The sequence below is a fragment of the Vigna umbellata genome, chromosome 2 (assembly GCF_029865625.1).
Source record: "Vigna umbellata cultivar VRB3 chromosome 2, Vumbellata_1.0, whole genome shotgun sequence".
Taxonomy (NCBI): domain Eukaryota; kingdom Viridiplantae; phylum Streptophyta; class Magnoliopsida; order Fabales; family Fabaceae; genus Vigna; species Vigna umbellata.
In genome coordinates, this window is record NC_142166.1 from 4,832,411 (window position 1) to 4,847,273 (window position 14,863).

The following is a 14,863-nucleotide window of genomic DNA, read 5'->3' on the forward strand; positions in this document are numbered from 1 at the left end:
AGTTTAACAAAAAAATACTTTAAGAATATAAATTAATTTCTAAAATTTATTCTGAAATAATTTTAAGAAAAACAAGAAAAGAACATTTATAATACGATTTATAAATTGATATGAATTTTTTTAACGAAACATATAACTTAGTCATTTGTATTAATTTATATTTGTATATGCTATTTTTCATAATTATATGTCATACTAATTTATTATTATTATTTTTTAAGTATTTTTTTTACTGAAAATTATTATATTATTACAATTTATATATAGATAGATTTCACTAAGGTTTTTCTGATAATTTCTTTTAAATGTAACCTATGCAATTAAATTTTATTTAACTTTTGAGTCTTATAAATGAATGATGCTATATATGTATTTTAATAGTATTTTTTACATTATTTATTTATTTATTTATTATTATTATTATTATTATTATTATTATTATTATTATTATTATTATTATTAAATTTCACTATGTGGAAAATTAAAATTTAAACCATTGATATGATCAGGTTCCTAGTCCAGTTTTAAAATAACTGTTAAATGTTGATGTTTTACTTTAAATATCTTACATGACTTAACAGTTGAAACAATATTCTTCTGTATCTTAATAAGTTATTCCACACTTTACTTTCTAAAACATTGTGATAGATATCGTCAAACTCATTACATAATGCAAAGACTAAACTCATCATAACACAAATTTAGTCTTGCATTTTAGCAATGGCTTATTTAAAAAAAATATTTTATTCCTTTAAATTTAGAATAATGTATTTTTTACCTCTTAAATTTAGTTTTCATCTCTATCAAGTGAAAAAAAAAAACAGAACTAAAAATGTCATTCTATGACTTGCTTTTAATTTTATATATTTTCTTTAAACACTTTACACGGTTTCTTAAATTATCACTCTCTTAGGTAAAAGTTGTAATAATACTTGTGCTAAACATAATTTATGTCATGATATTACCAAAAGTTAAACAATAAACCACTTGGTTAGAAACAAAATATTAGAATTTGATCATAGAAATAAAAAATTAACTATAAAAATTTTTAAAAAATCATTTTAAACTTTGAAAAAAATTAAAACAAATTTATTCAAAAACTAAAACTAAATTTAATTCATTTTTTTCTCTTTCTCAAATACAAGTTTGTGTCCTCTCAACCCCACTAACCAAACAACCATTTTCTTTGACTTCCAAAACCACATAATCTTAGAGTAGTTTTATGTCATAACTTGAAAGAAGATTACATTTGACAGAGATATTTGTAGATACTTCATTCACACTGAAAAATTTAACACATTAGGGATTTGAGTTCTCCAAAGAACAACTTTGTTTTTTTTGCTTGACTTGGGTAAAAGACACAGTTTTTATATATAATATAAATAAATATAAATATAAAGGTTTTTAAATTTCAATCAATATAAAAAATCTTTAATGTAATGTTTAAAAGAGTTATTGTAAATTTTCATAGATTTACCGTACATAACAATTAACTATGGAATGCTAATATGAAAGTAAAATAAAAATATGTATCAGTTAATATAATATTTAATAGATACATAAATAAATAAATATAAAGCTTTAGAGGGACAAACAAAAAAGAAAACAGGAAAAAAAAAAGAACACTTCTTTGTTACTGGAATAGTCATTGTAAGGTGTAATATACACACTAAAACAAAGGTTAGAGTTTAAAAGTGAAGAGAAAGAAAAGAAGCTTGCCGTTGCCGGTGATGCTTCCGGAACAGCCACACCATCTCCGGTGACTGTTCTGTACATTGGGAATCAAAGGCCCAGTTTCATATTCAAACCATTCACTCAATAAAAGGTTAGTTTCACTTCTTTATTCGAAGTTCTAAGCTTAAATTCCTTTTTTTTTCTCTTGTGATACAGCTTCAGAGCAATTCAAAGTTCAGATCTTTACCCTTATTTTGTCTCCCATTGCAGGTTGGTTTTCTCTTATTGACCTTAAGCTCACGTGGGTTCCTTTTGTTTTGGCTTGGAACTTTGTGGGGCTCAGCTAAGTCTATGCCTTGGTGTTACTTTGTACACCAATTGACCATACTAATCACTTGGCTTCTCTAACCATAAAGTTATTGTTTTTCTTTTATTGAACTGTGGTTGTGAGAGAGATTGGGGAAAATTATGATTAGTGAATTTTACGCTTCTTTTAGCTTTGAAGTGATCAGGTTCCTCCAGTCTTCATGCCTAAGAAGTTTGTTTCGTCATTGAATTTGTGGAGTGATTCTTGAATTAGTGTTCTTCTTCTGTCTCTTTTTCATGTGTTGTTGACCATGCAGTGCTTGAAATGGTTTCTGGCTCTTCTTGAGCTGTGTGTGTTTGGCAGTGCTGCATCGGGGTTTTTATGAACTATGTGTAGGTTATCAATTACCGTGTTGTTGATGTTTGTGGCTTGATTTCTTGGGGTATTTTGAAGTGGGACGTCATCATCATCATTACCCTTGGTTAATTTCTTAACCCCTTTTGAAATAGTCTTTTTCACTCTGTATATGTATTTGGATTGATTTACTGCGAGTAAACTCTATATTGGTTTGTCAGTTTTGGGATAGGACAGTATATTCTCTTAGTTCTGTGTGAATGTGGTTACAATAATATCTTTCATCATCTTATGATTTGCTAATATGGATTCATAAGGTAGGGTTGTAGTTGTGTATCAAATTGTTAATGATTTAATCAACTGCACTGCTCATGGTATTTCCTATTAAGCATTGTTATTTTATCTGTAGTATAAAATTACTTTGTATGTTGTATCTTAACAATGGACAAGTAATACCACTGATTTTCATTTGAAAGTGCAAATAATCATCTCTCTGTGTTCTTATTTATATAAAATACATGTTGGTACAGAAATATGTTGAGTTCTTGGTTACTTGTACTTTTGTAGTCACTATTTATCAATTTTACATCTGTGCATCAGGCTTGATACATAATCAATTAATATGCGGGATGCGGAGAATTTAAATAAGAAAGGATCTGGAAAATCCAGTTACTCAAAGGAACAGATTAAGTCCAAGCTATTTTCATCAAAATTAAAAGCAAGTAGCACAAAAAACAGAAGGAAGGAACACAAAGAGAAGTCAAGATCTCATAAACTCAGAGTTGGTACAAACACATCAAAGAAAAGAGTTGCTGATTCTTCTATCAAGGCATCACTTGAGGACTCTTCAAATAAAAAAGTGATTATTAGAAAAACTCTCCATAAAACTGATGGGAACTCTTCACGTATGGTGTCTTCAACAAAGCTACAAGGAAGAAAGAATCCTCATAGTTCTAGAAAAGAGGGGAATGGTGTTGATGAAGAGGCAAAAATTAAAAAACGTAAAAGGACCAAAAAGAAGAGCAGACAAAGAGACAGCATGGATCATGACGATGCTTCACGCCTTCGAAGGAGAACAAGATACCTCTTAATAAAAATGAAGCTGGAGCAAAACCTTATTGATGCTTACTCTGGAGAAGGTTGGAAAGGTCAAAGGTATGGAGCAATTTTTCTATAGCATATATCCTTTTCTAAATGTTTGGTAAATGAAATGCAAATATTACTTTTTAAATGATTGAATGAGATTTAGGCCTCCCTTCTACAGTTTCAGAAGAATTTGTTAAGGGTTTTTTTTTTTAGGAAAAATGTATTCACTATATCACATTAAGAAAATGTAGATATGTACCCTTTTTACACTTGTAGGATAATCATGGCAGTGTTGTGTATAATACATAGTTTCTCCATCAATAAAAAAAGATACGAATTTCTAGACTCCAGCCATTGTCGAGAACAACTAAAAATTTGTTTACCCTAATTATTTTTCATGTAAGCTGACAATTTGAGGGGAACAGACTTCGTCAAAAATCAAATAGGAAAGACAAACAATTCATAAGCAACATTACCTTGGGATCCTTAGTAGGACCTGTTTCTGCCTTGTGTTTACTATGTGTCATGTCTTCTCAAGGATATTTTAGAATGCTTTTTAGACAATTTAATTTGTCCTGGAGCTACTAACCTTCGTTGTGTTTTCAACCTATTTCTGTGTCTCAAAACAATGAAAAATTACCAACGGAACAGAAAACAAAGAGAGACCTATAAATATATACTTTTTTGAAAAAAAATTATTTGAAGTTTTTGAAATGACAGTACATTTTAATATGATTACAAGAAGTAGACTTTTATCTTATCATGGTTAGCTTAAGTTAGATAGAATATCATGTATAATTCTACAAGCAATAACTTTTGGAAAAGCTTATTTATGGCATGGTATCAGAGCTTCTATTGCCAATAAGTCACGAGTTTGAACCGTGACACCCATTATTTTAAGTAAATGTGAATTTCAGCCAAATGGAGGACTTGTGCATTGTAGAAACACTTCAAGCTCACTCATGAGCCTTGAACTAATTAACTTAAGCTTTTGGAGCAATGCAGTGTGATCTTTATTGAAAAGCAACAATCACTTTTTAGAATTCAACACTTTCCCTTGAGAAATAGTTTAGTGACTAATTATTGTTCCTGTCACAGTCGGGAGAAGATTAGGCCAGAAAAGGAGCTACTAAGAGCGAAAAAGCAGATTTTAAAATGTAAACTTAGTATTCGTGATGTTATACGCCAGCTGGATTCTCTTAGTTCTGTGGGTAGCATTGAAGATTCTGTCATTGCTCCAGATGGATCTGTTTATCATGAACATGTGAGCAAGTATCAAAACTACATATACTTATCCTATGTTATTTTTTTGCATTCTTTCCTGTTCAAGACCCTTTATAACGCTTTGCATCATGTTTTAATTTTCTAAGGGGGAATTATTGACTTTTATTGTTCTTATGTTGAATGAATTCATACAGAGAAGATATGGTTCACCATTTCAAGAGCTGATTATATGTTTTTTCTGTTTTCTTCATCTAGATATTCTGTGCGAATTGCAAACTACATGAAGCTTTCCCAGATAATGATATTATACTCTGTGATGGCACATGCAATCGGGCCTTTCACCAAAGATGTCTCAATCCTCCTTTGGATACTGAAAATAGTGAGTTCCTGTTTACACTAGTAAACTTGTTCTGTAATCTTTATTTAGAAAATAATTTGCTTAATTATACATTGCAGTTCCTCCTGGAGATCAAGGCTGGTTTTGCAAGTTTTGTGAATGTAAGATAGAAATTATAGAGTCAACAAATGCCCATCTTGGGACTCAATTTTCCTTGGACAGTAGTTGGCAGGTTTTTTACCTTAATAATCTACTATCCACCATTTTTCTGATTTCATCTTTGCTTTTGATATATCTATTCTTACTGGTCCAAGTAATAATATTTTTCTTCCATTAATTAAGGATGTATTTAAGGAAGAGGCTGCTGTGCCTGATGGTGATATTGCACTACTAAGTCCAGAAGAAGAATGGCCATCAGATGATCCTGAAGATGATGATTACAATCCAGAGAGGAAAGAAGACAGCCACAGCATAAATACAGAAGGTGCTGATGAAAATGCATCCAATGATTCAACCAGTTCTTTGAGTTTGTGGTCTTTGAATGAAGAATGTCCTCCTGCTGATGACGACCTTAGTCGACAATATTATTCTGTCAATAGCTTCATTGATTCTGATGAATCTGGGGAAATAGCATGTGGCCGTAGGCAGCGCAAAGCTGTTGACTACAAGAAACTGTATGATGTGAGTATCTAAGTTCTCACTCAACATAAGCATTTTTTCTCAAAGTAAAGTTCACAACCTCAGCCTCAAGTTGATAATTCAAAATTTAAGGCTTTTGTTATGTCATCGCCTGCCATTTAATAACTGGTACAAACCACAAAGTGTTTACCTTTCTTATGTTTTGGGTTGGAAATTTTATTTTTTTACAATACTGGTTTAAAAGTAATTCCAGGTGGATGTACTTTTTGCCCTTTGTTGTGCAGATGGAAATTTTGTATTGTTTGTGCATGGAAATACTACTAAAAGATAGAGTTCCCTGTTTTCTTCTCTGGTCATAAGTTTCATTTGATTTGACATCTTTTCAGGAAATGTTTGGGAAGGATGCTCCACCTTGTGAACAACTGAGTGAAGATGAAGACTGGGGTCCTGGCAAAAGAAAGCGAAGAGAAAAGGAGTCTGATGCTGTTAATACTCTAATGACTCTGCATGAAAGTGAAAATAAACATCCCAATAATGAGAGTAGTGATAGAATAAGAGAGGGCTCTTCCGGCCTACAAATAAGAAGATCTTGTTTCAGAATTCCACTTGATGCAGTTGAGGTATTTCTTGTGGCAATTCCTGTAGCAATCTCTCTTTATTGCCATTAACCCCCTCCCTCCTCTCCTTTGAAATTCCAGTTGACAACACAGAAATAGATATATATGCTCAAATTGTGTCTGTTAATTGTTTTGTAATAAAATGTTCCAGAAACTTCGGCAAGTTTTTGCAGAGAATGAGCTTCCTCCAAGATCCGTGAAGGAGGGTCTTTCAAAAGAGTTGGGACTAGATCCTGAAAAGGTTATGCCTTGGATTCTCTAGTTGCATCTTGTTTCTATTCTAATCTGAATTCATCTTATAGCAGCAATAACTTTGCTAAACATTAAGTATTAAACTGAAAATATTATATACTATTTCTATCTGCAAGTTACTGGCATTGCTTTTAGTCTTTATTCTTGTCTTGATCTGTTCAAACTCTGATACTAATGTTTTTAGAAATGCAGGTTAGCAAATGGTTCAAAAATGCACGTTACTTGGCACTTAAAACCAGAAGGGTAAGCTTTTCCATTAAACTTCTGCTCTGTCCTTTTTCAGTTTATGACTGACATTGTTTCTCTTTTATTTTTTCTTGCTCTGATTCATAGTTTTTAAGAAATTCTGTAGTATGTCTCCTTCGAATGATCATCATCCCATGTAGACACATCTTTTAGTGTTGATAAATTTGTGATCAGTTGGTGAGTAAGATTTATAATAATCAGGTCAGATCATAGGCAGTTACGAATAAGATACTGAATGGGAGGAGGTTATATGATAAGGATCCATTTGCCAATAGATATTGATTTGGTACCAAACCTTGCATAATTTTATCATTGATGTTAAAAAGGTTTCAGGATTTTTGTGCATATTAATTTGTTAATAACATAGCCTTTTTATATATCAGAAATCAAGAAATTGTTTTGTTCTTGGAATTTGCAAAGAAGTCTAACATAAGTGAGTTTTGTTCAGTATCAATCAGAAGGAGAACAGCTTCAGAGTTTCACATCTCAGATATCAAAACATTCTACATCTTCTAACATGGAGAAAGATGAGTTTCTGAAATCACAAGTCCCCAAAATTACTCTGATTCATTCCCAGAAGGATGGTCAAAGCATCACGGGCCAAGAGAAAAATAAATTATGCAACAGTCTTTTGAAGAGAAGGAAGCAAAAACCATCTCCACCTCTGTCAAGAGAAAACAGCAACAAGGTACATTTCTTGCAGATCACTTGAGAAAGGGTCTATGTTATTGGAAATTCCATTAATAATTTGTTGTTCTTTGATGTTTTATGTTCAGGAATCCATGGAGATGAGTGATGATGTTAATTTGAAGAAGCTTTTGAAAGAAAGGAAAAAAAGGGTAAATTTTATATATGGAGACTCTCAGATAGCAGAGTTGGAATTTGAAAGACTGAGCAAAGTGAAGAGTAAAGTAGATAGCATGAAGCAAAAACTAAATGAAGTTCAAAATTGCAGAGCTAAGGGATCAACAAATGAACCCTCTATTATATATGTTCCCACAGCCCAATTAAGGGAAAAGGTTGAGTAATAATTATATTTTTTACTGTATTTTTTCACATCATGATATGATGTAAGTTTGTTGTAAATCAACATGTAACAATCTCTTACAAGTTAATAATATTAGGAAATGTCCATTTAGTTATTAAAAATATTAATGAATAGGTATTAAGTCTCATAAACTTTGAATAAAACACTTAAATGAACAGAGAATCTAACTAAGTCAAAAAGGAATATCTAACTAACTTTATTATTTAATTGGAAACTATGACCTAATAAATATTAAAATAAATAGTATTTAATATATTAATTAATAGAATACCATAAGTTTACTAAAAGTTCAAACCTAACATTTAAATTGAGTATTAATGAATAGAATAATTTCAACTTGGACTTCATAAACATTTAAAAATAGGATGATTTTATTTTGGTGAGAAAATTTGGGAAGTTTTGATTAAAGTATGAAATAGTCATTGTTAGATAATTTTTTAAAGCGTAGATAATAATGAGCTTTTATCGCAATTTATTTCACAGTAGCTGAAGTGAATAGATCTGCACCATAATTGCATTGATTACATATATAGTTATTTATTTCGGATTGACTATATATGTAATTTGGGAAATAATTTTAAATTGACAATTACTTCCTGCATCCCTTCAAATTTCAACCTGCACTCATCAAATACGTGAAATGTCAAAAGTAACCTCATGAGTTTTTTTTAATCAAAACCTAAATTAACTTATAAGGGGCTGCCTACTTATATTGGTCTTTCAAAATTATTTGCAAAATCATTTGAGAACATCATTCAACCTCTTTCCAGAACTGATATGTTCTCCCAAAAACATTATTCAATAATTTTAACTTTTTAAAATTGAAAATTGTGATAAATCTTATTATTTCTCAATTGTTAGGAAGTAACATTAACTTATTCTTGCAATATAAAGAGACCGACATATATGTAAATTAAAGATGTCAATTTATTTTTCGATTTGAGCGATCAAAAAAGTCGTTTAATTTTTTTTAAAGTAATATTTTTTTAAAAAAAAATTGGGGGCTAAAAGAAAAATAACCTAAATTCTAGGGATTAAAAATATATTTTAACTAAAAAAATTAAAAATAAATTTTCATTCGTTAAATGTGTTATTAGTTGCATAAATGTTTTTAGTTATATTAACAACAAATGTAACACCCTTATTACTATATTACTAATGAGTATATATAACAAAACTTAAATCTGAAGAAATAAAAAAAATCAAGATTTATTTAACAATAAAGTGACACAAAAACTTATCTTTATAAAAAAAATCATCTTATGTTTTTTTTTAATTTATTTATGTATATGTGGACTTTAAAATTTAAGTTAATTATTGATTTTAATTATTTTTCATCAAAATTTGAATTAATTTACACATTTACACCAAAATGAATTTATTGTTATGTTTCAATTATTAGAAAAATACGTCTCACAATCATTATTTTAATATTTCTTAATTTTCAAGAGTTAGTACAAATGCTTTTATCGTGAACATAAACAATAGTAAGTAAATATAACCCTAAGAAGGAAAGTTAATGATAACTTTTATCCATAACATTTATCTTTACACTTTTAATAACATAGAATTTACAACATAATATTCATATTATAATAAACAATAGAAAAATAATTCAGACAATTACATTTGCATAATTGTAGATAAAATCAGAATTAAATATATTTTTAGTTTTTAATTTTAAATACAAAATTAAAATTAGTATATTTCATAAACTTTCGTACAATTTGAATATCAAACTTTAAAAAATACAGTCATTTTAACCTAATAATAATAATTCTTTTAAATTTTCTAAATAGTATTTCATACCGACATTTAAGATATAATATGTTAAAAAATAGGTATAAACAACTCAAACGTCGTTTTAAAATATTATAATATATATAAAAATTAATACAATTAAACTAAAAGTAATATATTAATTGAAGTTTAAATACTGAAATATATAAAGTTTAGAATAATAATTTCAATTTCATGTCTAAATTTAGAGACTTTAGAAACATATTTTATCTTAAAACTAAAATTGAATAATAATACTAATGTTTAATCAAGTTTCAAGTTCTTTATAATTCTAATTATTTTTAAATGAATTTCTATTAAATTTATTTTCGTTTATTGAGTAATATTTTTATATTTTAACCGTGTCACCTTTCAAGATTATAAAATGTGAAAATGTATAATTGATATAGAAGGAAATTACGAGTAATATAAATTGAGGCCATTATCACCACTTAGTCTATTGATTTTTGTAAGTAGTTTGTAATACCTATAGTTTATAAAGTCGTATAAGAACATAACAATTTTATTATTCAACATATTTTAAATTAAGTAATAAAAGTTATTAATTTTTTATTAATCATAACATTATTTTATATTAACCATAAAACCGAACTAATATTATTTTATATTAATCTTATAACATTCATGTAATCTAATTAACCGAAAAAATTAAGTGATTGAAATTTGATTAAAAAGTAATTTTAAATCCTCACATTACTAAAGAAAAGGAATACAAATTTAGTTAAAAATACTAGAAAAACTTAAATTAAGTCTAAAATTAAATATATTATTATACTAATTTTTTCATGCAACAAAATATTTGAAACATATGTAACAATTTTAATAGAATAAAAATGTGAAATTATTTTATATGTATTTCTATATCTTTTAAAATATTATACCTTTCCTTATTATTAAGTTTTTTTTTTAAGATTTTTATTTTTATTTAATTGCTCTCAACGCAGAAATAACAAATAGAGTATAAAATTTAATAAATTTTATGGGAAAAAATATCTTAGATTTCAAGAAAAAATCTTAAACATTAAAAACATCACTCATTATTTTAAACATTAAAACATTATTTACGTACAAAATGTTTCGTCTTATCATTATTATATTGATGGTCCAATATTTCAAATAAAATAATTTTGTGTCCTATTGATCAAGATTCAGTATAAAATGACAGGTTTTAGATCGGTTTACTTAGATTCCGTGTGGAGTGACAATTTTCTTGTCAATTAACCTAAATTTGATGTAGGATTTTAACTTTTAAGTAAGATAAACTAGATTTGGCATATAATGAAAATTAATAAATGCATAAATAACCCTTTTATAATTCATAAATAATTATGTGTATGTTAAACTAGATTGCATATATATGATAGCAAATTTTAAGTAGTTGGACTTAGATTTCATGTAAAATGTTAAATTTTAAATCAATCTAAGTGAAAAATGATAATTATTACGTAATCGAAGTCTCAATATATTAGCTCTTACAGTAATTATTTTCGATTCCATTCGATGCTTCTTATTAGATAAAAATATAACTGATAATTATAGTAAAACTTTTTCTATTTATACTGATAACTGATAATTATAGTTGAAGAAGTCCATTGAGAAGCCGAAAAAATAGAGAGGAAGACATGATAATAACCACGTAAACACAAAATACAGTTAGATATTGTGCTAAAATTAAGCATTGAAGATATAACAAATTCTTAATTAAGTATGAAGAATTAAAGAGACAGCACTATAAATGTTTCCCTTAGAGTTCAGTTATTCCTCGTCCTGGTCTGCAACACACGACCAAACCCAGAAGAAGAAAACCTCTTTGTTCCAAATAAAAAATGGAACACTCAACAAAATTCTTCTGGGTGTCGGTTGTGTGCATGGTTGCAATGGCACACCAGGCAACAGCAGTTGAAACACTGAAAGGAAAGAATCTAATCGAGAAGGTATGCACACTCTCCGCAACCAGAAACCTGTGTGTTCAGGTTCTCTCTTCAGACCCTCTCAGAAGCCCTAACGCAGACCTCAGAGACTTGGCAATCATTTCTCTCAGGGTTGCTGCCACCAACGCTTCTGGGATCCTCGGAGAAACCAAAATTCTCATCGACGACGATAGCCTCAGCCCCGATGTTCAACAAGGTTTGGCCGATTGCAAGGAGACCATTCTCGACGCAGAGAGCCAGTTGGAGGACACCATTGCCGCTCTCTTGATTGATACCAAAACCGATACACGCCTTTGGCTCAAAGCTGCCTTGGCTGCAATCGACACCTGCGACGCCTCCATCCCCGGCGACGACGACGTTCTCTCCGTTCAGAGCGTCAACTTCCGCAAGCTCTGCAACATTGCCATCGCCGTCAGCAGGCTCCTTCTTCATCCCATCAAACTCTAAAAACCTCTGCTGTGCATGCATCCATCTCTGTAACTCTTTTCTTCATCCAATCTTCAGTTGGCGTACTTTTTCTTTCTTTGTACCGCAACACGAAGGCTCTTCAAAAGATGAATAACTAACAGTGTTTCAGAAATTACACACACGTTTCCTCTTTCTCTTTTTAACTTTACGTCAACACTAACAATGGCGGTTAAAACTGTTGGTAAAGATATTGGAAAAATACCACCTTTTCATTTTAACAACGAAAATTTATTATCCGATAACTCCATGATAACATGTTTGGTTTAAAATGGCGAATCAATAATATAATTAATATATTGGGTAATAATAGGTGCATGTCTTCAGTAATTTGAAAATCAATAGATTGAAATTTATAAATAGTTAAGTATGCCTAAGTTATGACTATCGCACATTTTTAACTCACTTTTTTAATCACCTGAATATTAATATATGTGGATTCCTGAATATTAATATAAATATTAGTATTGGCAGATTTTACTATATTTGGATTCGCACATATATACATACGGGAAATTAATTATGGATAGGATGCATGAAAATCAAATAAAAAGTTTTAAATTTCAGTTTGAAGAAAATTCATAATTTTATTTCTTTATATATAGTTTAACGCAGTTAAAGCAAATTCTTCTTTTACGGAGTACCTTTTTATATTAGTAGAGAGCATTTAATATAACTTGTAAGCAGAAGGGTGAAGGGGAGCATAGCATAAGTAGAAAAGGAAGCCAAGACGGTGGAAGAGCCAGTGGAGCCCAGGTCATTTGACGGAAATGGATGATCGTTAGGTATTGGACGGTCTACTGTCAGGAATATGAACAAATTATCATTAAAATTGGAAGATTATAGAGGCTTACTAATTCATTAATTAATTTTAATACCAAACAACTTAAGATAAAATGTGATTATTAATAATTAAGATAAAATGTGATTATTAATAATTCAACTGTAATTAGGTTGCTAATAAAAATCTATATCATTAATATTTCAATGATCAAAAAGTTGAATTCACTTTAGGTTTAATGTCTCTAGGTCCCTATTTTCACCCAAATTTGAAATAGGTCTCTTTCTTTTTCGGCATCTCAATTGAGTCCTTATTTTTGTAAAATTGAATCAAATAGGACCTTTCCGTCAAATTAAAATGACGCCGTTAGGAAGAATATGCTTTATTTCTGGGTGAAAATAATGACGGCGTCATTTCAATTTGACGGAAATGTCCTATTTGATTCAATTTTACAAAAATAAGGACTCAATTGAGATGCCGAAAAAGAAAGGGACCTATTTCAAATTCTGGATGAAAATAGGGATCTATTGAGACATTAAACCTTCACTTTAAGATGAGTACTTTCTACATATAAAAACTTGAATAATTTTATTTTAGGTTTAATACCTATTTTGGTCTCTCGATTTGTAAGGTCCGTTCAAAATTGTCCTCTTTTTTTTTTTAAAGTTCACTAAAATCCTACTTTTCGCAAAAACAGTTTAAGTGGATCCTTTTTGCTTACGGCGTCCTTTCCACTCAAACCCTAATTCCCTTTTCCCCTCTGCGCTACTACGCCCGCCCTATCTCCCCGCCCTTCCGCACTCAAAACAAACAAACAGTTTAGAAATACAATGCAGGAAGGGGCGACAAATCCCTCCTGCGGCTCCCCACCCTGCTGTTGCCCAAAAATAGATTGAAGACTGCTTCAACTGCAAGAGACATTGATTTGGATTTTGAACTGCTTGGACTTGAAGCTCATCGGCATAGACAACAGTTGATGATGGATGACATGTCTGGTCTTTCCTCTCCTAACTGGAAAAATTCCATGCCTAATAGTCCATCTTTTCGTGTTTCTATGAGTGATCACATTGGGGAGTTAAACAGGCTTTCAGGGGTGAAGAGATCAAACCTTGATGATAGCTTTGGATCTCTTGAATAATCAATTTTGTCTAAATTCCATGGAATCTCACTTGATGTTGCAGGACCTCAGTTATAATCTCCAACTGGAATCCAAATGCGTTCAATATGAACTAGCAGCTGGGGGGCTATTCCTCGGGCCTTTCCACCTCAAACATGGTTGGATCAAGATCCTTCAGGGTTGATCCATCTGTTGAAGGAGCCTCGATGGCTTTGAATCCAAGAGCTGTTGCTTTTGCTAAGTGTAGCCATAGCTTTATCGAGTGAAGCATGGTGGACCATCATTCTGAGGTTCCTTCTCCAAAGGTCTCCACTTTCACTAACTGGGGCTCACTTGATGGAAAACTTGATTGGACCATAAATGGAGATGGAAAACTTGATTGGACCATAAATGGAGATGAGCTGAATAAGCAATGAATCCTTTTGCTTTCAGGATGAATAAGCAATTAAATATTAACACGTGAACCAAAACGGTACAACTCATCAGTTTTTTGCCAGCTAGATAGTTGTGCCGTTAGTCTTTTTAACACCGTAACCAAAAAGGACTAACGTGCATCGTTTTTGCGAGAAGTAGGATGTTAATGAACTTTTGAAAGAAAAGAGACCCTACAAAAAGAGGGACCAAAATAGGTATTAAACCTTTATTTTACATCAACTTTGCTTTAATTTTTAATTTTAATTCTTTATAAAACATTTCAAGTATAACGAAGTATAAAGTTTACTTAAATATACATTTTTTTTCATAATGTACTCTCGTAGAATATCTTTTACTTCAAGTTTGTGAAATTATTTAAATTAATATTAACAAAACTTTTTATCCATTAATATTAATAAAGATTATTTTAACGATAGTTGTTTACGTTAACACTGACAGAAATTATATTTTAATGTTATTAATTGAAAATTTTGTTTTGACTTCTCATCCATATTGGTTGAAAAAAAATTCAGCTAATATTAACAAAAAAAATAATCACAATTAATATTGA

The 14,863-nt window shown here is 30.1% G+C and overlaps 2 protein-coding genes across 3 annotated transcripts; both read left to right on the forward strand.

Moving 5' to 3' along the window:
* Window positions 1–1,621: 1,621 nt before the first annotated feature.
* Window positions 1,622–7,890, forward strand: PRHA (pathogenesis related homeodomain protein A). Of its 2 annotated transcripts, none has more exons than XM_088105831.1 (11): window positions 1,622–1,825; window positions 2,936–3,490; window positions 4,520–4,685; window positions 4,901–5,024; window positions 5,102–5,214; window positions 5,325–5,663; window positions 6,008–6,241; window positions 6,390–6,479; window positions 6,683–6,733; window positions 7,185–7,424; window positions 7,513–7,890. In XM_088105831.1, exons 2-11 carry the CDS (start codon window positions 2,958–2,960, stop codon window positions 7,762–7,764), a joined length of 2,142 nt encoding a protein of 713 aa, XP_087961957.1. In that variant the 5' UTR covers window positions 1,622–1,825; window positions 2,936–2,957; the 3' UTR covers window positions 7,765–7,890. The 2 variants fall into 2 exon arrangements, with proteins under 2 accessions (XP_087961957.1, XP_087961958.1); XM_088105832.1 differs by lacking the exon at window positions 1,622–1,825 and adding an exon at window positions 2,084–2,462.
* Window positions 7,891–11,362: 3,472 nt separating this feature from the next.
* On the forward strand, window positions 11,363–12,098 carry LOC124821521 (uncharacterized). Its single transcript, XM_047293411.1, has one exon. It carries the CDS (start codon window positions 11,411–11,413, stop codon window positions 11,960–11,962), a length of 552 nt encoding a protein of 183 aa, XP_047149367.1. The 5' UTR covers window positions 11,363–11,410; the 3' UTR covers window positions 11,963–12,098.
* The last annotated feature ends 2,765 nt before the right edge of the window (window positions 12,099–14,863 follow it).

What these genes read in the sequence shown, in the direction of transcription:
- PRHA (XM_088105831.1), top strand. Translation starts at nt 2,958, where the DNA reads ATGCGGGATGCGGAGAATTTAAATAAGAAAGGATCTGGAAAATCCAGT. An exon ending in GAAGGTTGGAAAGGTCAAAG is followed by an intron (nt 3,491 to 4,519) that starts GTATGGAGCAAT and finishes TTCCTGTCACAG; the next exon opens with TCGGGAGAAGATTAGGCCAG. An exon ending in TTCCACTTGATGCAGTTGAG is followed by an intron (nt 6,242 to 6,389) that starts GTATTTCTTGTG and finishes AAAATGTTCCAG; the next exon opens with AAACTTCGGCAAGTTTTTGC.
- LOC124821521 (XM_047293411.1), top strand. Translation starts at nt 11,411, where the DNA reads ATGGAACACTCAACAAAATTCTTCTGGGTGTCGGTTGTGTGCATGGTT.